This window comes from Meles meles, chromosome 5 (genome assembly GCF_922984935.1).
Source record: "Meles meles chromosome 5, mMelMel3.1 paternal haplotype, whole genome shotgun sequence".
Taxonomy (NCBI): Eukaryota; Metazoa; Chordata; class Mammalia; order Carnivora; family Mustelidae; genus Meles; species Meles meles.
The window spans coordinates 141,947,139-141,970,145 of record NC_060070.1 but is presented as its reverse complement, the minus strand read 5'-3'; the positions used below and the strand labels follow the sequence as shown (position 1 = coordinate 141,970,145).

Here is a 23,007-nt window from a genome sequence, read left to right as displayed (position 1 = left end):
GCTTTACGTCTGAATTCCTTCTCTGTTAACGGTGCTTTTCCCCATTTTTTCTGGAATCAGTCAGTTGCCTTAATTCCTTCACATGCAAGTACTGTTCACGTTACTTTTTGCAGTGTGTTGCTGTTTAAATATAAATTGAATCGTATATATTCTAAATGGATTCAGTAACTTTTCTGTTCATAAAAGCCCTTTTGTAAAGCAAATAATTATCCGATAATTGTGGTTTGGGTTGTCGTGTTTTCTTTTCGGTTGTTAGTGTTGGGTTTTTAATTTATTTTTTCTAGATTTGGATTTTCAAATACATAGTTTCCTTAAAAACAGGGTATACTTAGAAGTGCTTTCTAAGGTCAGTTCTGGACTTTCTCTTCTCCGGGTTATGATGCAGTGAGACAAGCAGTAATTTGAGGTTTTCTGCACTCAATGTGAAGCTGGTGCTTTTCATTGTTTCTTTTCTAGAGAAAACAAGCCCAGTTTTCTCTGGGGGGGTCCTGTTGTGGACACTCAGTGGAGGGGTTTTAAAGATAACATTGAGTAACCCTCATTCTGCTGTCATTTCCTGGTGCCTGAAATCTGCTTTGACTTTGCCCTTGCTCCTCTGCGTTGCAGCTGGTGGACAGCGAGGTGGTTATGCTCTCAGCGCACTGGGAGAAGAAGAGGGCGAGCCTGATCCAGTTACAGGAGCAGCTCCAGCAGCTTCCCGGCTTAGTAGCGGATTTGGAATCCATGACAGCAAGTCTGAGTGAGTTTCATGTTTGTATCATGTCCGTCACTTTTAGGAAGGGGAATAATTTGGACAGAAATGGGAAGAAATTCAAAGCCCTCTAAGAATACGTTAAATTCTTAGTTAATATGATTTTTTGGAAGAGTGACTTCTGACTATAAGTGTAACTTGTAACTGTAACTTACAACTATAATTTCATGTCTGATTAACGGAGGATTAGGAAAGAGTTTTAAAGTATAGAAATAATTTTGAAAATAAATCACTAACCTTTTCTGCCTCTGTTCAGCTCAGGATGCACGATTATAATTTGTTGATTCTTAGAGTGACTCGGTTGTGTGTGTATGACATATCTCAGTTTAAAAGGATAAATATACGGGGCGCCTGGGTGACTCGGGTGGTTAAGCATCTGACTCTTGATCTCAGCTCAGGTCTTGATCTCAGGGTCGTGAGTTTGAGCCCTGCATTGGGCCCCGTGTTGGGTGTGGAACTTACTTAAAAAAAAAAAAAGGTACAAATATATAAAATAAAAGGGGTCATAGTGATTTTGTTCTGGTTGTAGAATGTACTCTGAAAGTTACTGCTTTAAAAATTAGGTCTGCTTAGAGCTTCGTGTCTTGAAATGTGTGTGGTTTTTTTTTTCCTCTCCTTAAACACTTGAGAGATGAAACAAACCTAGGCAAATGAGGGTGCCTGTTTGGCTCAATTTATACCTGAGGAAGTTCATATTGGTTGGTTTTCATTGGAATGAATTTTGCTGACATTCTTTATTTCTTGGGTTTATAGTCAAAAAATTCCCTCTTATGTTTGATAGCGCCACATGATGGCATAATACTGTGGCTCACTTTTCTGACCAAGCTTAAGATCTTGGTGAAGTGTAAGAGGTAGGAGTATTATGCAGGAAATAAACTTCCCAGGCCAGTAACCTGATTCAGTCTTACAGGTAAGAAGGTCCAGATATCCTATCATCTCTTTCCGGTTTTCAATATTACCCTTCTTAAGCAAAACAAAAATGGTTGACAAAGCCAGTAATTAGTCGTAAAACGGTTTTTGTGTGTGTGTGTGGATAAAACGGACCTGAATGGCATTGGGAAGGCGTAGCTGAGAACAGTAGCTAACATTTGCAGCACCTGTCATAAGTCAGAGACCGCGAGGTGCTCTACACACATGATCTGCAATCCTCACATGAACCCTTTCAAAGTAGCTATACTATCCTACTTTATAGCTAAGGAAAGTCAGTCTCAGAGAGACCATGAGTTGCTCAGGGTGACACAGTTAATAAGTTGTGGTTCCAGGATCCCAGTCACAGAGATGATGTCCTTAGAGGGGGATGAGACGGGATGGCAACTGTCCGCCTCATCAACTATATGCTCTTTTTTTTTTTTTAAGTTTGTTAAAGATTTTATTTATTTATTTATAAATTTTATTTATTTTATTTATTTATAAAGATTTTATTTTATTTATTTATTTGACAGACAGAGATCACAAGTAGGCAGAGAGGCAGGCAGAGAGAGAGGGGGAAGCAGGCTCCCCGCTGAGCAGAGAACCCGACGCAGGGCTCAATCCCAGGACCCTGAGATCACGAATCGAGCCGAAGGCAGAGGCTCTAACCCACTGAGCCACCCAGGTGCCCCCCCCCCCCGTTTTTTAAAGATTTATTATTTATTTGAGAGAGAGAGAATGAGTGGGAGGAGTAGAGGAAGAGGGAGAGAGAATCTCGAGTTGAGCACAGATCCCAGTGTGGGACCTGAGATCACCACCAGAAAAACCAAGAATCAAGACATGTAACAGACTCTGCCCCCGGGGTCCCCCCATGAACTGTATTCTGAAAACCCTGGCTGTTGCAGGCATCTTCTGGAGTCTGTTTTGTTGTTTCTGAAGGCAGGGCATGAAAAAGGATTCTGGATCTTAAGAGAAATGTGAAAAAGCTGTGGTTGCCCTGTGCCGCACTTCCCTCTTGTGGGTATAGTAATGATCTGCCTCAAGCCTTTGATAGCTCAGTAGAGAAATAGCCTCCAAGACATTTGGGATTTTCTTTTTAGCCACTTTATTTTGGCCTATCTTCCTGCATCTGCCTGAATCATTGGCTTTAAATTGGTTGTGTATTTCTTTGCAGGTGGGAAAACCTCCCTTCTTCTTTCCTAGCTGGGAGTAAACTCTGTTGATAGGTGTTCGTTTGATACACTTTACTGATTAAGGGCGTTTGCCACAATTCTTTTCTTTTTTTAAGATTTTATTTATTTATTTGACAGAGATCACAAGTAGGCAGAGAGACAGGCAGAGAGAGGGGGAAGCAGGCTCCCTGCTGAGCAGAGAGCCCGATGCAGGGCTCAATCCCAGGACTCTGAGATCATGACCTGAGCCGAAGGCAGAGTCTTTAACCCACTGAGCCACCCAGGTGCCCTACAATTCTAATTATTCTCCTAGTTAATTTTGCTTGGGAAGTAGAGTTTATATATATAAGTCTTTCTTAAAATAGAATATACAGGCGTGTCTCAGATACTGTGGGGCTTGGTTCCAGACCACTGCAATTAAGTAGGTATTGGAATCAAGTGAGTCAGATGAATTTTTTTGGTTTTCCAGCTCATATAAAAGTTACATTTACACTACATTATAGTCTGTTAAGTGTGTACTAGTATATGTCTAAAAAAATAATGTATGTTCCTTAATTAAAAAGTACTTCGTTGCTAGGGTGCCTGGGTGGCGCCGTTAGTTGGGTGTCTGACTCTGGGTTTCGGCTCACGTTGTGATCTCAGGGTCCTGGGATTGAGCCCTGTGTTGAGCCCTGTGCTCAGGATGGAGTCTGCCTGGCATTTTTTTTTTCTCCCTCTCTCTCTGTCCTTACAGCTCGTGCTCTCACACACTCTCCTTCTCTCTATAAAATAATAAATATTTAAAAAGAATACTTCATTGCCGTCTTCCTGCTGGTGGAGGGTCTTGCGTCCATGCTGCGGGCCACTGACTGGCCAGGGTGCTGGTTGCCGAAGGTGGGGAGGCTGTGGAAGTTCTTAGAATAACACAGTAATGAAGTTGGCTTCATCGATTGACTCTGACTTTCATGATTTCCCTGTAGCTTGTGATGCCGTTTGGTAGCATTTTACCCACAGTAGAACATCTTTCCGAATTGAAGCCAGTCTTCTCCAACCCTGCTGCTGCTTGAGCAACTAAATTTATGTCATATTCTAAATCGCTGATTGTCGTTCCAACAGTCTTCACGGCATCATCACCCGGAGAAGCTTCCATCTCAAGAAATCACTTTCTTTCCTCATCCATAACGAGCCTCTCCTCATGAGGTTTGATCACGAGACAGCAGCAGCTCAGTCCGTCTTCAGGCTCCACTTCTAACTCTGGTTCTCTAGCTCTTTCCAGCACATCTGCAGTGACTTGTGCCACTGACATCCTGAACCCCTCCAAGTCATCCTTGCGGGTGGGAATCAGCTTCTTCCAAACTCCTGTTCATGTTGGTATTTTGACCTCTTCCCATGAATCATGAATGTTCTTACTGGCATCTAGAATGGTGAGTTCTTTCTGGGAGAATTCCAATTTGCTTTGCCGAGATAAACCAGAGAAATCGCTGTCTATGGCAACTTCAGCCTTACAAAATATCTTTCTTAAGAAGTAAGACTTGGAAGTCGAAATGACTCCTTGATCTACGGGCTGCAGAACAGATGTTGTGTCGGCAGGCATGAGAACAGCATACATCTTGTCCATCTCCACCAGCTCCTGGGTGGCCTGGTGTGTTGTCAATGAGCCGTCATATTTTGAAAGGAATCTTTTTTCCTGGGCAGTAGGTCTCAACAGTGGGCTTGAAATAGTCAACCATGTTGCAAACAAATGTGCTGTCATCAGGCTTTGTTGTTCCATTTATAGAGCACAAGGTTCTTATTCAAAAGCCTAGGGTCTTCAGAATGGTGAATGAGCATTGGCTTCAACGTCAAGTCAACTGCTGCGTTGGCCCCTAACAAGACAGTCAGCCTGTGCTTTGAAGGCAGGCGTTGGCTTCTCCTCTCCAGCTATGGAAGTCCTGGGGGGCATCTTCTTCCACTACAAGGCTGCTTCATCCGCATGGAAAACCTGTGCTTGGTGCAGCCGCCTGCATTAGCTCTCAGCTCCATCTTCTGGAGAACTTGCTGCAGCTTCTCCCTCCGCACCTGCTGCTTCACCTCGCGCTTGATGTTACAGAGATGGTTTCTTTCCTTAAACCTGTTGAACCAACCTCTGCCAGCTTCAGACTTTCCTTCTACAGCCTCCTCACCTCTCTCAGCCTCCACAGAGCTGAAGACAGTCAGGGCCTGGCTCCGGATTAGACTTTGGCTTAAAGGAATGTTGTGGCTGGTTTGATCTTCTGTCCAGACAGTTCAGACTTTCTCCATGTTGGCAATATGACTGTTTTGCTTTCTTGTCATTCATGGGTTAGAGTAGTCCTTTTCATTTCCTTCAAGAACTTTCTCTGTCCATTCACACCTTTGCTAACTTCTTGGTGCAAAAGGCCTTGCTTTCAACCTGTCTCAGCTTTCATCGTGCTTAATCATTTCTAGATTTTGATTTAAAGTAAAAGATGTATGACTCTTCCTTTCACTTAAATACTTAAAGGTCATTGTATGGTTATTAATTGGCCTCATTTCAGTATTGTTTTGTCTCAGGGACGAGGGAGGCTCCAGGAGAGGGAAAGGGCGGGGAGTGGCCCCTTGGTAGAGAGAACACATGCAATATTTACAAGTTAAGTTCGCTGTCTTTTATGGGTGTGGTTCATGGCATCTCAGATCAGTGACAGTGGCAACAACAAAGATTACTGATCACAGATCACCACAGTAATAATAAAGTTTGAAATATCGCGAGAGTTACCAAAATGTGACATGGAGACATGCAGTGAGCAAATGCTGTTGGAAAAATGGCACCAGTAAGCTTGCTCCATGCAGGGTGGTCACAAACTTTGATTTTGTAAAGAACACAGTGTCTGGGAAGCACCATAAAATGACGTATGCTTATCTTGAAGAGTTAATTCTGTTTGCTTAAGAATAGCTCAAGTCGAGGTGGTTTTCATATCTGTTGCCAGTCTGAATTACCATTAGCATTTGAAATACACGCTGTCTGTGGTTTTCACTATGTTGCTGTTCTTTGTCTGATATGTATAGTTAGGAATTAATGTATGCTGCTGTCTACAGTCCGCTGTATACAGTACTGTCACAGGAATGTAACCAGCTGTAGAACAGAACTGGAAGTCTGAAGGCCTCATGTCTGTGGACTTAGAGTGAGGCCTTCAGAGAGGTGTTTTGAAATTGAGACTTTTAGATAAGCAACTTAAACATCCTGGACTGGGAGCTGATATTCTTTATAATAAAATATTTTACATGGGGCGCCTGGGTGGCTCAGTGGGTTAAAGCCTCTGCCTTCGGCTCAGGTCATGATCCCGGGGTCCTGGGATCGAGCCCCGCATCGGGCTCTCTGCTCCGCGGGGAGCCTGCTTCCTCCTCTCTCTCTGCCTGCCTCTCTGCCTAGTTGTGATTTCTCTCTGTCAAATAAATAAAATATAAAAAAAAAAAATATTTTACAGCCAGATTTGGTGGGGTAGGTTATATAAACATATATCTATATCATTAATGTAGTTTATGAGTTCATTTTAAGGAGTATGTACCATTCCTAGATATTAGAACCCAGTGTTTATTTATTTAAAGATATTTATTTATTTGACAGACAGAGATCACAGATAGGCAGAGAAGCAGGCAGAGAGAGAGAGAGATAGGAGGAAGCAGGCTCCTTGCTGAGCAGAGAGCCCAATGTGGGGCTTGATCCCAGGACCCTGGGATCATGACCCAAGCCGAAGGCATAGGCTTTAACCCACTGAGCCACCTGGGCGCCCCAAACCCAGTGTTTTAAATGTTTGCTCGTACATCGCTGGATTCTTTTATTCTTCAACAGCCTCAGAATAACTCTTACCACCTGAATACTTTGGCATAATAGTACAAGGCTTAAATAGTCAAGCAATGATTTAAAACATTTTAAAAACTAGGAAATAGTAACTGACCTGTATATAGTCCCAGGGTTCCCTTAACTTCTTTGAACTTTGAGCTCTTTCCCTGTCAGATCTGATACCGTATCCAGTGGGTCCCGCCATCTTCCCGGCTACATGTCCTTTTCAGTCTTGCTCTGACCTCTAGACTGTCTGCCCTTATTACAGAGTAAAGGACTTATGTGATGTGAGCAGTCTGAACCTTTGATGATGCTTTTAACGGTGCCTTATCTTATAGCTTAATAAATATGACTCCTGATTACCTGATCCCCAGGAATTGTGAAGTAAGACTGGCTAATCCCTTCATTTTTTTTTTTTTCCAAATAGAGTATGATCCATTCATCTCATATAAGCCCAGGTAATAGATAATTACTAGTAGTTTGATGTTTAAAAAAAAATGATGATACGCTGGGAACTGGAGAATAAGGGTTAGTTTGGATCCCAATTCCACAGCTTCCTGTGGGACCCTGTGCAGGCTCCTTGAGCACTCCAGGCTTGTTTCCTTGCAGGAACAGGATGAGAGTTCCTGCTTCAGAGGGTGGTTGGAGGGTTGAACGGGATGACAGATGTTCAGAGAGCACTCAGCTCAGTGCTTAGTACCTAATGAGACATGTACTGTGTGCCGTGGGCTCCGGGTAGGCGTGGGGACGCAGCACCGCACGGGACTGGGTACCTGCGGATGCCGACGTTCTGGTGGGAGTCTCTCCAGCCTTTGCAAATGTACAAAACCACTGTTCTTTGACGGAAGGGTTTGGGTGGCTGTTACGCAGCGGAGCTTACCCGGTAAAACTGGGTAGGATGCAAAGCCACAGCCTGAAGTGTGGTAGGTCAGCACTGTTGTCGTCTGAACTCAGTAGATCATGTATAAGGAGAAAAAAAGTGGAATGTCGTCAACCAGTTTCTACAGACGTGCTTCTTCTGACATAACCAGTGTCCATGTTGTCCTAAACCTGGTCAAATGTGTGGAAAGTATTGAATTCTCTTAACTTCCACTAGAGGGTAGCCTCACCCTGTTCACATATTGAAGTTTAACACGTCAAGGGCCCCTTGGAGTTTTTGCTCTCGCTTAGTTTATTTTAAGTGACCTACTTTGAAAAGACTGTTCTCTTCTTCCAGAGCAGAAGACTCTGTGAAGAGTCTGTGAATTCTTAGACGACAAAGTGCTGTGGGAGTGACAGCCATAGACTCCGTTTGTATCTTTCTTTTGCTGTGACCTAACCTGGTACATTGTTGTTGTGCTGTCTTTCTGGAATTTGAGAGCCTCTAGCCAGGCGATGCCCCAGCTACAAGGGTCGGGGGAACTAGGTTATTTTTATTGTTCAGGTTCCTTTCTGGGATTAGGCCCTTCAGGAGGCACATTAACTCGCTTTAGACCCCTTTTCATGTGCTCCCCACATCTCGTTTGTGCCATAACGGCATTTGCAAGTTAATGCACTTCATAAAAGTCCCCACCACTGCTGTATTCTCCTATTACATAAAAGGGTAATGTAAGCATTTGAAGACTCTTTCAGGCCTTTTAGTACCTGGCCTCTGTGACCTCTGGGTTTGCAACCAGAGGAGATTTCTTTCTTCTTCGAGGCTACTTGTTTTGTTAGAAAAGTACTCATTAAGTATGAAATCATTTTGGTGTGCTGCCCCATTCTTCCTACGTAAGTGGTTCCCCTGCAGATAGTACGTATTTCACACAAATGGCGCAAAGAAAAATTCCAGACAGAATCACTCTTCCTCTGGGGCCATCTCCTCACAAAGATTTGTGCGGCTCTCTCCTGCACAGCTGTCAGGCATTCCCTCATGGCTTTTCACAGTAAAATTCCACCGATCTTTCCCACTGATCACTAAATGAGACATATGCTGCTGTTAGAGCGAGCAGAGTGGTCAGGTCTGAGCTTCTTGTGAAGGTGTATCGGTGCCTGTGGAGGCCTGCCGGTGTTTTATGCTCATGCGTTCTGAGTTTGGTTGCCTACTTCCTCATAGATGCGATTCATTTGGTCTTGGGAAATGAGCAGGTTGTGACTGGGACATTCAGTTTCTGCCATTTAAATGCAGTACAGGGGTGCCTGGGTGGCTCGGGGGTTAAGCCTCTACATTCGGCTCAGGTCATGATCTCAGGGTCCTGGGATCAAGCCCTGCATCGGACTCCCTGCTCAGCGGGGAGCCTGCTCCCCACCCCCCACGCCACGCCTGCCTCTCTGCCTACTTGTGATCTCTGTCAAATAAATAAATAAAATATTTTTTAAAAAATGCAATATAAAATATTCAGAGTACCCATCACATACATATGCTTGTAATTATTTAAAAGGACTTTTTAAAGTTTTTAATATAAAAAGGGAAGAAAATTTATTTTTGTCAGTATAGTTCTTCTGTATCTGATTACTGATTTCAAGCCAGTTAGAGTTAAAATGGAAAATTTCCATTGCTTTTGCTGCTCTAACTCACTGATAAAGGGGCCTGGTCTCACATATCAATAACAAAGTACCATTGCATTGCCTGATGTTTTCTAACTTCTCTGTCTGTGTTTAATTTATCCTTTTACGAAATTTAGCATAACCGCCTAATATTTAAGTTTGATGACCATGAATCATGCGGTTGCTTTTGTGGTTATTATTTGATGTTTTAGTGGGATAGAGCCATTCTTCGTTGAGTTCAGTAGACTAGGTATTAGGGGATACAAACATGCAAACATACAGTTATTACCCTTAAGACCCTTCCTGATTCCTGAGAGAATACTCAGGAATATACAAGTAGTTGTAGAATATCAGATTTAAGCTCTGTGCGAGGTTCAGAGGTGTGTGGAAGCGCAGGAGAGGAGGGAGGGCAGCAAGCACAGGCATCCCAGGAGCAGACAGAGGCAGAGAGATAGGAAGGTGCATCAATTGTCTTAGGGTGGTGAGTGGTCCCGAAGGAAGGTAGTAGTGAGACTGGAAAAGTAGGCTGTGGCCCTCGGGGGGGGCAGAAGGGGAGGTGATAGATATCTGAATACTAAGTAAAGGTGTTAAACTAGATTTGATTCTTTTCTTTTCTTTTTTTTTTTTTTTTTTCAGATTTTATTTATTGATTTGAGTGAGAGTAGGGGGATGGAGCAGAGGAAGAGAGAATCTCAACCAGACTCCCCCCTCTACCTGCCCTCCCTGCCCTCCCCTTACCCCGCCCCCAACCAGCAGGGAGCCTGATGCGGGGCTTGATCCCAGGACCCTGAGATCATGACCTGAGCTAAAGGCAGATGCCTAACCGACTGAGCCACCCAGGCGCCCCTATACTGGATTCTTCAAGTACTCAGGAACTTTTAACTTAATAAAAGGAGAGAACTGAAATAGGAATTTGGTGGTAGCAATGAAATGGACACTGAGTCTCCCAAGTGTTTTAGATCTAGATTTGCCATTCCGAAACACAAGAACATGATGCTGTCGGTCAGTTCCGAAGCGTGTACCATTTCTTTCTTAGTAGTAGTTCCAGGCTGGTACTAAACCAGTCCCATGTTCCACTTGGTCACCATTTTATTAGCATAAGAGTGAACCAGGGTGGCAAGTTTAGTGTGTGTCTAGAAGACTGTTGCTCTCCATGAGAAATGAACTGGCCTGCCTAGGTATGAAGTCATTTCATTTAAGTTCCTGGCCTCATTGGTTCTCTATCACAACAGAACTAGACTCTAAATACAAACTGCCATCTGTCCCAGTAAAATGAAAAACAAATACATATGTGTATGTCTTCAAATACAGAACAGTTATTGATTCCATTACTTACTTTCTTTTTAGCGAAATAATTTGAAATTTAATCCCCCTCACTTAAAAGGGATCTTGGGTCTAACAATATAGTTTTGAGTATAATTTATAGGCATGTCACTTTGCTAGAGAAAATGAAATTCTCTTGATATTTTGGTCTGTTAGATCCATAGGTGTTCACAACACGATCATTTCTGGTCTGCAGAATTATTAGCTTAAAATGACTTTTGTATGAGGGGCTCAGTCAGTTGAGCATCCAGCTCTTGGTCTTGGCTCAGGTCATGATCCCAGGTTCATGTGATGGAGCCTTGTGTCAGGCTCCATGTTCAGTGGGGAGTCTGCTTGAGATTCTCTCCCTCTGCCTCCCCATCTGCTGCCCTCCCTTCCCCTTGCTTGCACGAGTGTGCATGTGGACTCACTCTCTCTCAAATGAAATCTTTTAAAAAATAAATAAATGACATTCATGGAACTCAGCTATTTTTTTGTGCATTTTTTTTTTTGACAAGATCACAAGTAGGCAGAGAGGCAGGCAGAGAGAGAGAGAGAGAGAGGAGGAAGCAGGCTCCCTGCCGAGCAGAGAGCCCGATGTGGCACTCGATCCCAGGACCCTGAGACCATGACCTGAGCTGAAGGCAGAGGCTTAACCCACTGACACCCACGTGCCCCTATGCATTTTTTTCTCTGCATTTTTAAAAGATTTTATTTATTTATTTGACAGGCAGAGATCACAAGTAGGCAGAGAGGCAGGCAGAGAGAGTGGGGGAAGCAGGCTCCCTGCTAAGCAGAGAGCCAGATGTGGGGCTTGATCCCAGGACCTTGGGATCATGACCTGAGCCGAAGGCAGAGGCTTTAACCCACTGAGCCACCCACGTGCCCCTTTCTCTGCATTTTTTTAAAGATTTTATTTATTTATTTGACAGAGATCACAAGTAGGCAGAGAGAGAGGCAGGCAGAGAGAGAGGAAGGGAAGCAGGCTCCCTGCTGAGCAGAGAACCCGATGCAGGGCTCTATCTCAGGACCCTGAGATCATGACCTGAGACGAAGGCAGAGGCTTTAACCCACTGAGCCACCCAGGCGCCCCTTTCTCTGCATTTTTAATAGTCAATTATAAATTACTGTCAAGTGCTAAGTTAGGTGCGCTTTGTATTTATATTTATATGTAAGTACATAGTGTTTATATGCTGGGCCCCATTGGACCCTTTTGACAGCTTTGCAAGATGTGAACTGTTAGCCCTTTTTTCACTGATGAGATGTCTCATCAGTGAAAAAAGGGGCAGAGCTGGTTTCCAAGCGTGCTTCAAAGCCCTCCTCCTGGCCAGTCCCCTGTATGCTAAGGATAACAACTTAACATGCATGATACTGCAGGAACCAAGTAGCTTAGAGTTAAATGGATTTCATATTAAATTTAATTATTCTAGTTCTTATCACTAATCAAAGTGAAATAGCCTTTTAAATAATCCTATTAGCTATGATCGCCATTTAAGACCCCGTCAAGCTAGTTGTAACAGAATGAGCTGAATACTGCTTCTTCAGGGCCAGTAGTCCTGGCTCTTCAGAGCTCAGTAGCCGAGCTCCGAGACTGAGGCGCCTACTCGTTTTTCCACTTAATGTAATAACAACAACAACAACATAACGTAAACAGCAGTGAATACAGTAACATCATTTTGCCAGTTTTCCCGCACATGAGCTCTCTATGTATCATTCAGGTCATTATTAAAAAACTTGGATTTAATTCCTCGTGGACTGAAATTTAGATTTTGCGTATGGTTTTGGGTTAGGCTTTCCATGATCACGTCTCACATATAGTAAGTCTTTTGTGGCCCCGGAAGATAGATTCAAAACTGCCATGAACTGTGAGACCGTCAGTCCTTTGCAGACCTCGCACAGGCTTAGGGTGGCCTGTCAATATCTGGGGGTACCTGAAGTACTTTGAAAAGGAGTACTGAACTGTCATCACACTTTCACTGTTCAGTAAAATTTTATTTTCCCCCAAATACATGTCTTTAAGCCCTAAGTTCTACCAAACGGAAGAGGGAGGTTTTATAGGTAGCCTGGATATTTAGACAGATCTTTGGATCAGAGGTTACAAACGGGCCAGAATTTCCATCTCAATAACCACAAAACTGCAAGTTGAAATTTGTGGAGTTTGCCTCTAATCCTGATGCTGCTTTGGGTGGTCCCGTGGAAATCCAGTGGACACAGGAAGGAATTAGATGCGCCGTGATTCTATTTAGCTGTTTATGTGAAAGCGGGACTGGAAGGCTGCACAGCTAGCTCACTCCTTCTCTGCTGCCCTGTCCCTTCCCCACTGGGTGGCTGTGACTTCCAGATTCGAGGGTCCTTCTCTTGCTGGACCTTCCCCTCACCTCCCTCATCTGTGTTAGATGCCACTCTGAGTTTCCCGAGCGCTGCATGCCTCACTCTGCCAGGACGTGGTGTCGTTGAAATACGTCTTTCCTGCTTTCAGCTCTTTGGCACAAGAACTCTCTTTTTCATCTCTGTATCCAGTGTCTGGCACACGGGGTGTTTGGCAAATGGGCACAGTGCTGTTGGAGTTCTCTAAAATCTTCGACCTCTAAAACTTCTCTCCTTTTGGAGGAAACAACCAGCCCTCACTTCTACAACTAGGAAGTCCTCGTTCACCCAGCACCCGATCAATTCAGAAACTGTATAGTGTAAGAGGGACTCGGTTTTGATTCCCAGTTGCCCTTCAGTCGCTAGGTGACCTTGGGCAAAGCACTGAATTAATTTCTGCAGGCTTTGGTCTTGGATCTTTTAAATGAAGGCTTTTACTGGAACATGACCTCCATGTTCCAGTAAAGCTGCCAAGCTCTGTGGCCTAGAGACACAGTAGACACCTCAGTGGTCTGGTGGGCAGAGCTGAGGCTCTTCCCCACCACCCGGTGCCCTGGGCTTACTGGATGTGTAAAGCTCGGCAGCGACTTGTGAGGATTGCCATGGACCATTTGCCATGGCAAAACAAATGCTCGGCTCTCAAGTCACTTGGAATCTCAAATTTTAAATTATGTTTAGTATAATTTGTGTTAATTATAATTTGCTATATTCTCCTTTGACAGTGGACCATTCACATGTGGTTTATGAGATCATTAGGATATCACATTAGATGAATCTCGATGCTCTGTTTCCTCATCACCCTGGTTAGTAGAATATTTAAAGTATTTTGGAAAATTACATCTTGCAAATGCTTGAAATATAAAAATAGAGTCAAGATAATTTGAGGTGCATTTTAAAGATGGTCAGTATATTTTATTTTGCTTCAAGAAAGCTTAATGAAGGGGCACCTGGGTGGCTCAGCAGGTTAAAGCCTCTGCCTTCGGCTCAGCTCATGATCCCAGAGTCCTGGGATGGAGCCCCACATCTGGCTCTCGGCTCAGTGGGAAGCCTGCTTCCCTTCCTCTCTGTCTGCCTGTCTCTCTGCCTACTTGTGATCTCTGTCAAATAAATAAATATTAAAAAAAAAAAGAAAGCTTAATGAAGAATATTAAATAAATGCAAGACAGTTTCAGCATTTTAAACTTTGTAACTTTTGGACATGTTTTTGTTCCTCTGTGATCGAAGATTCTTACGTTTGTTTCTACTTTTTTTTGGACCTTCTGCACTTCCAGCTCATTTAGAGGCTAGCTTTGAGGAAGTCGAAAACCACCTGCTGAATCTGGAGGATTTATGTGGACAGTGTGAATTGGAAAGATACAAACATATGCAGTCCCAACAACTGGAAAATTACAAGAAAAATAAGAGGTGAGTTTGAAAAATTGGTCAGCAGTATTCATTTACATGTTCTTCTTTATAAGTTTGGGCCAATGAAAGACAAAGGTTGCAACATGTAAAGCTCATTCGTAAGCTTTCCAGAATATGATCTTTATATACACACGTAGTTTGGTACCACTGTGTGTTGTCATTTGTGGAGACGAGGCTGGGATCAAAGGTGGAGGGGAGCAGAGCAACAGGCAGAGCTCTCCCAGAAATTCTGCAGGAGCCCTGGCCTTATTTTCTCCCAAGTGGCATATCCTGAGCCGCTTTTTCCCTTTTCTTTCCTTTCTCCTTCTTTATTATTAGAGCAGGAAGAAAAGGAGCCTGAGCCCAGGCTGGGGAAAGAGGCTTGTGGGGTTTGAAACTCAGATTTGTCACACGCTGGTTGTGAGGCCTTATGCAAGTTACTTGATCTCTCTTAGCCTCAGTGTCTCTGGCTGATAGGATGATACTGTACCCACTTCCTAGAGTTGTGAGCATTGGATGAGCTAAGAGCTATCAGGCCCAGTCAGCTCTGTAAGTATTAGTTATACCCATGACCATTGTCATGGGGCTGATAGGAACTCGATGCAGAAGAGAATCCCGAGGGTGACAGCTTGTGGGACCAGCTGCAGCATCCCAGCTCATACAGTGCCACCTTGGGCAGGCTCGGGGGGTCCCTGGTCTCTGATGAGAGTGCTGAGACGGTCCGGGGTCTGCCCTGCACAGAGCAGGGAATAGAGCCGAGGGGGGTGTCTGTGGTAGGTGCAAGAAAGCAGAAGTTGTGGGATTGGAGTCGGGCTTAGGGCTAAGAACAGATTTGGAGGGAGAGGAAGAAAGATCAGCTGGGCAGAGTACCCTGTGGGTTTTAAGATGATCGGCAGATTGAGTTGTTCTGGATCCAGGGTGTAGCAGTAAAGGAGGACTGGGTTGTTGACAAGGACAGGAAGTGCTGAGCACTGGCATACAGGAGGTTTTTAAAAAAAAAAAAAAAGCGAAGCTAATATGTGGGTATTATAGATGATCACACTGACATCATAGTTTTCCAGAATAATGCCAGGGGATGGGGCGGAGATGAAACTGAGTATTCTGAAATTTTCGATCGGGTCCATGTGTTCCTAGGGCTGGGTCTTAGATGTTAATGAGCCAGAAGAATCACCTGGGCAGTGTTTCAAATGCAAACTCCTGGGCTCCATCGTTGGGCAGCCCCAATTCCCAAGTCAATTCCAATGGTTTTGCTGTAGACAAGCCTTCCAGGCAGTTCTGTCACAGGCAGTTCAGGGAGAGACCTTTTAAGAGACGGCCAGGTCGGGGTGAGATGGGTGGTGGGCAGGCTCTACATGGAAGAGCTTCGGAAGGAGCCCCACGGAGGCTGTGGATAAAATTGCTTAGAGAAGTTTATAAGTATATGAATTTTTCTGGAGGTGCTTTCTGTAAATTGCATTTGCCTACAGAGATTACAGGAGGATATGTGGCAGCCTTAAGAATAGAGTCCTGGGACGCCTGGGTGGCTCAGTGGGTTAAGCCCCTGCCTTCGGCTCAGGTCATGATCTCAGGGTCCTGGGATCGAGCCCCGCGTCGGACTCTCTGCTCAGCAGGGACCTGCTTCCTCCCTCTCTCTCTGCCTGCCTCTCTGCCTGCTTCTGATCTCTGTCTATCAAAATAATAAATAAAATCTTCAAAAAAAAAAAATAGAGTCCTTTTCACAGATAGGACTTTTGAATGAGTGGGTGAGCGCTGGGACCCAGTGACTTTCAGACTCAATCATGGGGCATGAGAGATGAAGAACTTTCTCTCCAGAAGAGAAGAGAACGGCCCAAGATAGCAGAGTTCGAGATGGTCAAGTTAGAGATAGTTTGGCTTGTCTGTAAGTTTAAATGAAAAAGTAGGGAAATAGTTTGTTGTCAAAGTGTTAATCATGTAAGGAAGTTTATTTATACAACAGTAGGTTTCAGGGGCACCTGGCTGGCTCAGTGGGTTAAAACCTCTGCCTTCGGCTCAGGTCATGATCTCAGGGTCCTGGAATCGAGCCCCGCATCGGGCTCTCTGCTCAGCAGGGAGCCTGCTTCCTCCTCTCTCTCTGCCTACTTATGATCTCTATCTGTCAAATAAATAAAATCTTAAAAAAAAAAAAACACAGTAGGTTTCAATGAGCATAATAGGAAGGCTTAGAATTTTGAAAGGAAACTTTTGCAGGAAATCGGGCAGCATGTGTCCAAATGTCTTGTGAACCCTAGAAGTTACATGGTTTCCTCATCTGTAAAATGGAGATCTGTAAAATGTACAGGACCTTATAGGGTTATGTTAAGGATTCGGTTGGTAACGTACTAAGAATAGTGCTCAGCACTTGGCCCGCACTGGCTGACTGTATGAGAACGTATATGGCTGGACTGAGGGGTATTCCGTGTTTGTACCAGTTACGTTGTTTTGCTAGTTGAACACAGGAATCGTATGAGTATCGTGGTTTTTCTATTCCATAGGCTTTAATATTGATTATTTGAAAAAGAGTATCTGGTACTTTAGTATGTAAAATTAAATTTCAGATTTTTATAACCTGATGAGATAGAAAAAAGTAACAAGATTTGGAACTATGAAGTTTTATATCTTTCTTTTCTTCACTTTCACCCAGTGACTTAAATGTATTTTAATTAATGCATTATAATTTATATGTTATAAAATGAAAATTAATTTTAGTATTTGGAGAGCAGCACTGCCTGTAATTTAAGTGAAAGCCAAAATGTACTGAATGGTTCTTAGTATGTTTCACGTAATTGAAGTGACACCGTATTTGTCTTTTAAGAGATAGAATTACATAGTAAAAAGAGTGTGTCTTTAAACTCAAAAGACCCAAGTCCTGTCTCTGTTGGTTACCAACTTGGTCGCTAAGCCTTACCAATAACGTAAACAGTTGATCAACACATACTTTGTATATTTCAGATACTGTATGCTATAATCTTACAATAAGCTACAGAAAAAATATTACTAAGAAAATCATAGGGGAAAATACATTTATAGTATTCTCCTGTATTTATCAAAGAAAAATCTGTGGATACGTGGACCCATGCCATTCAAACCTGCGTTGTTTAATGGTTAACTGAATATTGAAAACGGCGGAGTTCAGTGAGAGTCAGCATATCACACAGTAGGGCTATTTCAGCCTCCGTCCTCACTGGCTCGCAGAAGTCTGACAGCCAGACTTACACCCCCTTTGCAGATTATTGGAGGGCTCATCTGAGAAATTCAGACGCCCAAGAGAAAAGACCTGCCCATGTGGACTTTTGGGGGAGTGCTCTGATGAAAGAGCAGGGTCTGCGTCTTAGCAGCCCCCCCATGCTGAGCTCCACACTGGTGTGTGTGACTTCTAATCAGCTTCCTGGTGCCTCACCCTTTAAGAGGAAGGGGCAGCTGGGGAGTAATAGCCAATGGAAGAAAGCTTCCAGAGTGAAAGGGGCCAAAATAAATAGAAAATAAACAAACTAATAATAATTTTAAAAAGCACCCAGACAAATGAGAGACTGTAAAGGAAACAAAAGGAAACTTACAAACAGAAATCATAATTAATAGCCTCAGGTATACGAGGCCACCTTCTAAGAGACCATTTTGCATTTATGAGACACGAACAGGATGCGACAGAAAAGGAATAGTAAGAGACAAGAAAGAGCTCTCAGACATAAAACGTGACAGCAGAAGTAGTAAACTTCAGCTGAAGCATTGGGAGATCAGGTTTGGCCTCTATGTAAGAAAGCACAAAGATAAGAAAAGCGAAGAATATGAGAAAATTACAGAATTCATTCCTGAGTCCCATATCTGACTACTAGAAGCTTCAGAAAGAAAGGGGGAGAAAGGCAAATGCATTACAGAACTAATACAAGATAACGTTCAGAACTGGATGATAGGAATAAGTTTGAAAGGGCCCGCCAAGTACCTGACAAAAACGAGTGGGAACAATGCATTGTCAATGCATATTTTCATAAATTTCACTACATTGGGAATAGAGGTCCTAAGAGTCTTCAGAAAAATCTTCAAATTAAGGATCAGGAATCAAAAGGAACTTGAGAATGGTTCTAGAGCTGGAGAGTGATTTTCACTTTACATTTGCTGAGCAACATTTTCATCCAGTGAGAGGAAATGGTCGTTTCCAGGCGTACAGGGGCTCCAATTTCGCTCATGCGCACACCGTATCAGGAAACCGTGGGAGGATATGCTCCACCAACAAGGGAGTAAACCAGGGAGGAGGAAGAACGGACACAGAAGAGACATGGATTGCAGTGAGGATCCAACCAGTGCGAAAGAGAGACAACGGGAATGCTCAGGGGGATGGCAAAGAGAAGTTTGAAGAGGCCTGGTGAGCGATCCAGACTGGAGAAGGAAGACCTTCTGGAGGATTCCAAGAGCAATGTTCAAGGGAAAAAAATGAAACTAATGGGTTGTCTGATAAGCTTGATCGTGTTGAGAGTTTTATAAGCTCTGATGGCAAGTCTTTAGTGATAGGTAAAACTGGCCAAACAAGTCAACTGTTAACACTAAGGGAGAACACAGTTTCACAAGAAGAGAAAACGCTGTATGACTCCGTTACAAACAGTATGTATAGAACTCTGTAATAGCTAATGTGGACTTAGGCTGCAATTCTGATATAACTTACTGGAAAGATGGAGAAGCTTGCAGACTATGAGGGAGGGATTGAAGAAAGCTCACCCTCGGGCTTCCACAGCAGGTGATCAATATGTAATATTTAAAATAGAAAAAAATGAATATCGCTGTTGGCATATTGTTTAGAAAAAATGAAAGTAAATACCAGAAATAGCCAAAAGAATGGAATGTAGTTTCTTGTGAAAAGCAGGACAGGAAGGTGGAGAGAGCTGGGGCAGGGAACGCTGATCCTCCTCATGGTTAAGCCTGTGGGCACTAGTTGACTTAAGGAATGTACTCAAGGGGGGACGCCTGGGTGGCTCAGTGGTTTAGGCCACTGCCTTCGGCTCAGGTCATGATCTCAGGGTCCTGGGATCGAGTCCCGCATCGGGCTCTTTGCTCTGCAGGGAGCCTGCTTCCCTCTCACTCTCTCTGCTTGCCTCTCTGCCTACTTGTGATCTCTCTCTGTCAAATAAATAAAATCTTTAAAAAAAAAAAAAAAAAGGAATGTACTCAAGGAATATCAAAATGACAAAATGTGTCATTTTGATAAATACAGAAACTGAATTTAAAAACACTCTACGGGACGCCTGGGTGGCTCAGTAGGTTAAAGCCTCTGCCTTCGGCTCGGGTCATGATCTCAGGGTCCTGGGATCGAGCCCCACATTGGGCTCTCTGCTCAGCAGGGAGCCTGCTTCTTCCCTCTCTCTCTGCCTGCCTCTCTGCCTACTTGTGATATCTCTCTATCAAATAAATAAAATATTAAAAAAAAACAAAAAACAAAACAAAACAAAAAAACACTCTAGAGGGACACCTGGGTGGCTCAGGTTAAGCCGCTGCCTTTGGCTTGGGTCATGATCCCAGGGTCCTGGGATCGAGTCGCACTTTGGGGTCCTTGCTCGGCGGAGAGCCTGCTTCTCTCTCTGTCTCTGCCTGCTTGTGCTCTCTCTCTCTCTCTCTCTGATAAATAAATAAAATCTTTAAAAAAAATAACACTCTAGATTGAGAAGATTGCCACTGGCAAAACCTTCCATGATCACGTAAGTTCCAGAAGCACTCCGTCTTGTGTTAGCCTTGTGGAGTCTTGTAGGACATGTCAGTGCCTTCAGAGTGCTGGGAGTTCTTGTAGTAAAGAAATTTGTTTGACCCAGCCCCTCACCACTTGCTTGCTCCCGGAAAACCAGTCTGTGTGTAATACATGTTAAAATGCCGTGACTTGGTATTCTCTGTATAACACCATCTGAAAAATTTTCAAGTACTGGTTGCCCAAATTATTTGATTGCACAGGGAAGACTTTCTTAAAAATAAACCTCCTTCCTTTTTAACAAGATGCCCTACAATCTGAACTGATGACTTTTCTTGCTCTAAAGAAGATAAAAGATTGGCTAGGGGTGTGTGTGTGTGTTTAAAACGTCTGCACACTGGGGCGCCTGGATGGCTCAGTTGGTTAAGTGTCCGACTCCCCCCCCCCACCTTAGGATTTATTTATTTATTTATTTGAGAGAAAACAAGTAGGAGGGAGGGGAAGAGGGAGCTGGAGAGGCAGACACCCCGCTGAGCATGGAGCCCAACTCAGGACTGGATCCCAGGACCCTGAGATCATGACCTGAGCTGAAGGCAGAGGCTTCACGAACTGAGCCCCACTTCACACACCAAGCATCTGACTCTTGATTTTGTGGCTGAGATGTCAGATAACTCAGAAGATGCGTTAGCCATACATGCCTAACTCCTGGATTCCTGGCAATAGGAAATAAATACTTTTTCATCAGATAAGAGTTAATATTTTGTTTCTGTTTTCTTTTTTTATTTGAGGATAGTTGACAAGAGTCAGTATTTTGTACATGGAGCCAAAATAAAGAACTTCAGACCATTCACATGTTTGTCTATTGCTAACGGAAGAATGGACCTCAGATTTGGAAGTAGTCATGGTATTCGGTGGGGGAGGGGAGTTACAAATGTGTAAGAGTATAATTTCTTTTCTTTCTTTTTTAAGATTTATTCATTTATTTTAGAACGAGTAGGGGGCAGTGGGAGAGAGAGGATCCCAAGCAGAGTTCACACTGGGCATAGAGCCCGACCTCATGACCCTGAGAGCACGACCTGAGCCAAACCAAGAGTCAGATGTTTAGCTGACTGTGCCACGCAGACGCCCCTATAATAAAGTATAATTTCTGGTGATTTTGTAGGATTTGAAGAAAATAAAACAGGATAATGTTCTCGTGGTAAGGTGGTGGGGGAAGCTGCTGTCATCAGGGTGAGCGGGGAAGGGACTTCTGAGAAGGTCCACGAGAACCAGGACCTGAATGGGAGGGCAGCCATGTAAGGATCTAGCATTACACAGTTCCATGCAGAAGGAAGAAGAGGGACAAAAAACCTGAATCATGGGGCACCTGGGTGGTTGGTGAATGACCACCAGTTGGTGAAGCATCTGCCATGGTTCCAGTCGGGATCCCAGGGTCCTGGGATCGAGCCCCACTTCCAGCTCCCTGCTCAGTGGGGAGCCTGCTTCTCCCTCTGCCTCTGCCTGCTGCTCACCCTGCTTGCTCTCTCTCTCTGTCAAATAAATAGATAAAATCTTAAAAAAACAAAAACAAAAACTGAAGCATGAGCACTGTGAGAGAATGATGAGGTGGAGAATCCCAGCCTTCTGAATTTTTCTTCTTTCCACCATTATGTTCCTTAGCATGCTTACTAAGATTCTTTCACAATAACTACCCTTAAAACCATACATAAGGGGCGCCTGGGTGGCTCAGTGGATTAAGCCGCTGCCTTCGGCTCAGGTCATGATCTCAGGGTCCTGGGATCGAGCCCCGCATCGGGCTCTCTGCTCCTCAGGGAGCCTGCTTCCTCCTCTCTCTCTGCCTGCCTCTCTGCCTGCTTGTGATCTCTCTCTCCGTCAAATAAATAAATAAAATCTTTAAAAAAAAAAACAAAAAAAAAAAAACCATACATAAGTGTGTAACTTTATTAAAATATTTCTTATTTCCAAATTTCGGGATCCTTTGTTTTCTTCAGCATGCAGCATACTGTCAGAATTTCTCTGAAAATAGCTACATCTTTAAGACAATGATTTTAGTGATTCCACTTAATTATAAATGACTCATAATTTTCACAGTCTTCTGTTGGCCTTGAAATCTGCTCAGTGGCATACTAAAACATTTCTCACTGGTTCAGACTTTTTGGAACTGGGTTGTTATCTCTTAGAAACTCTTGTTGGGTCGTGTGGGGGAGGGTCACTGCTTCTGTTGAGGTCTAGTGATCAGGCATATCTTGAGAACGTTACTCCTTTTACTTTCTGTGTCACAGGTAATGCTAAGAAACTGCTCTCTGTTGTTTGTTAACACATAGACTGTAGACGAAGTTTCAGAAATCTTCGAAGCTGAGTGTAAGAGATTTATTTGAGATGGTACGACATACCTTTAATAGAAGTTGACCAGTTTATGTTCTAGAGAATAATCTGCCAAGCTCCTGAGCTTCCAGAAATGACCTTCCAAACTAATCTAGAAAAGGAATGGGCCTCAGGTCTGAGCTGTACTTCCCATACCTGAAAGTTGGGGATGGTGGTGGCAGGAGGCTTGGCAGGAGTGTAGCACACAGGCCTGGCTTTGCTGAGAATAGAACAGAGGAAACCGGTGGCATTCTACAGGGTGAAGATGGTTCTGGAACCAGAGGAGAAGGTCCGAAGTACCTCATCCAGAGGAGTTGGGCAGAAGGTGGACAACCAGTTTCCGAGGTTTTGCAGCGGAGCCTGGTTCGGATGCTGATTGGAAAGTGAATCAGGAGGACGTTCCCTCAGGCAGTGCTCTGACAAAAAGGGCATGGACTTATCTACCCAAGATGGAGTATTAGGGACCAGATTTACTTTCTCACCTGATACAGCCAAAAACCAGACAAAACAATGCTTTTTAAGACCCTGGCCATGAGGCAAAGAAGAGAAGTGATCCTTGATGGACAGAAAACAGGTGCAGTGAGACCTCTGCTTGCCCCTTCATTCTGCCTGGAGAGAGTTTCCAGGCTACAGAGCAGGGCGGGGGACCCAGGAAGAGCCTGGCACATTCTGAGTCGAAGAAACAGAGCTGGGAGTCCAGGCGTCCGAGGCAGCCAGGGTTTATAGGCGCAGTGCCAGAGAGGAGAGAGCTGCACAGAGAGGATCCCGGAAATCCGCCATGGGTTCCCCTTGA

General features: G+C 43.9%; 1 protein-coding gene across 1 annotated transcript in view; it reads left to right on the top strand.

Moving 5' to 3' along the window:
- Nucleotides 1–23,007, top strand: part of DTNBP1 (dystrobrevin binding protein 1) — a 131,614-nt gene that overhangs the window by 34,851 nt on the left and 73,756 nt on the right. The window contains exons 5-6 of the mRNA XM_046004333.1: nucleotides 607–739; nucleotides 14,074–14,206. Coding sequence (XP_045860289.1) covers nucleotides 607–739; nucleotides 14,074–14,206 — 266 coding nt within the window. The remainder of the gene's footprint in view (nucleotides 1–606; nucleotides 740–14,073; nucleotides 14,207–23,007) is intronic.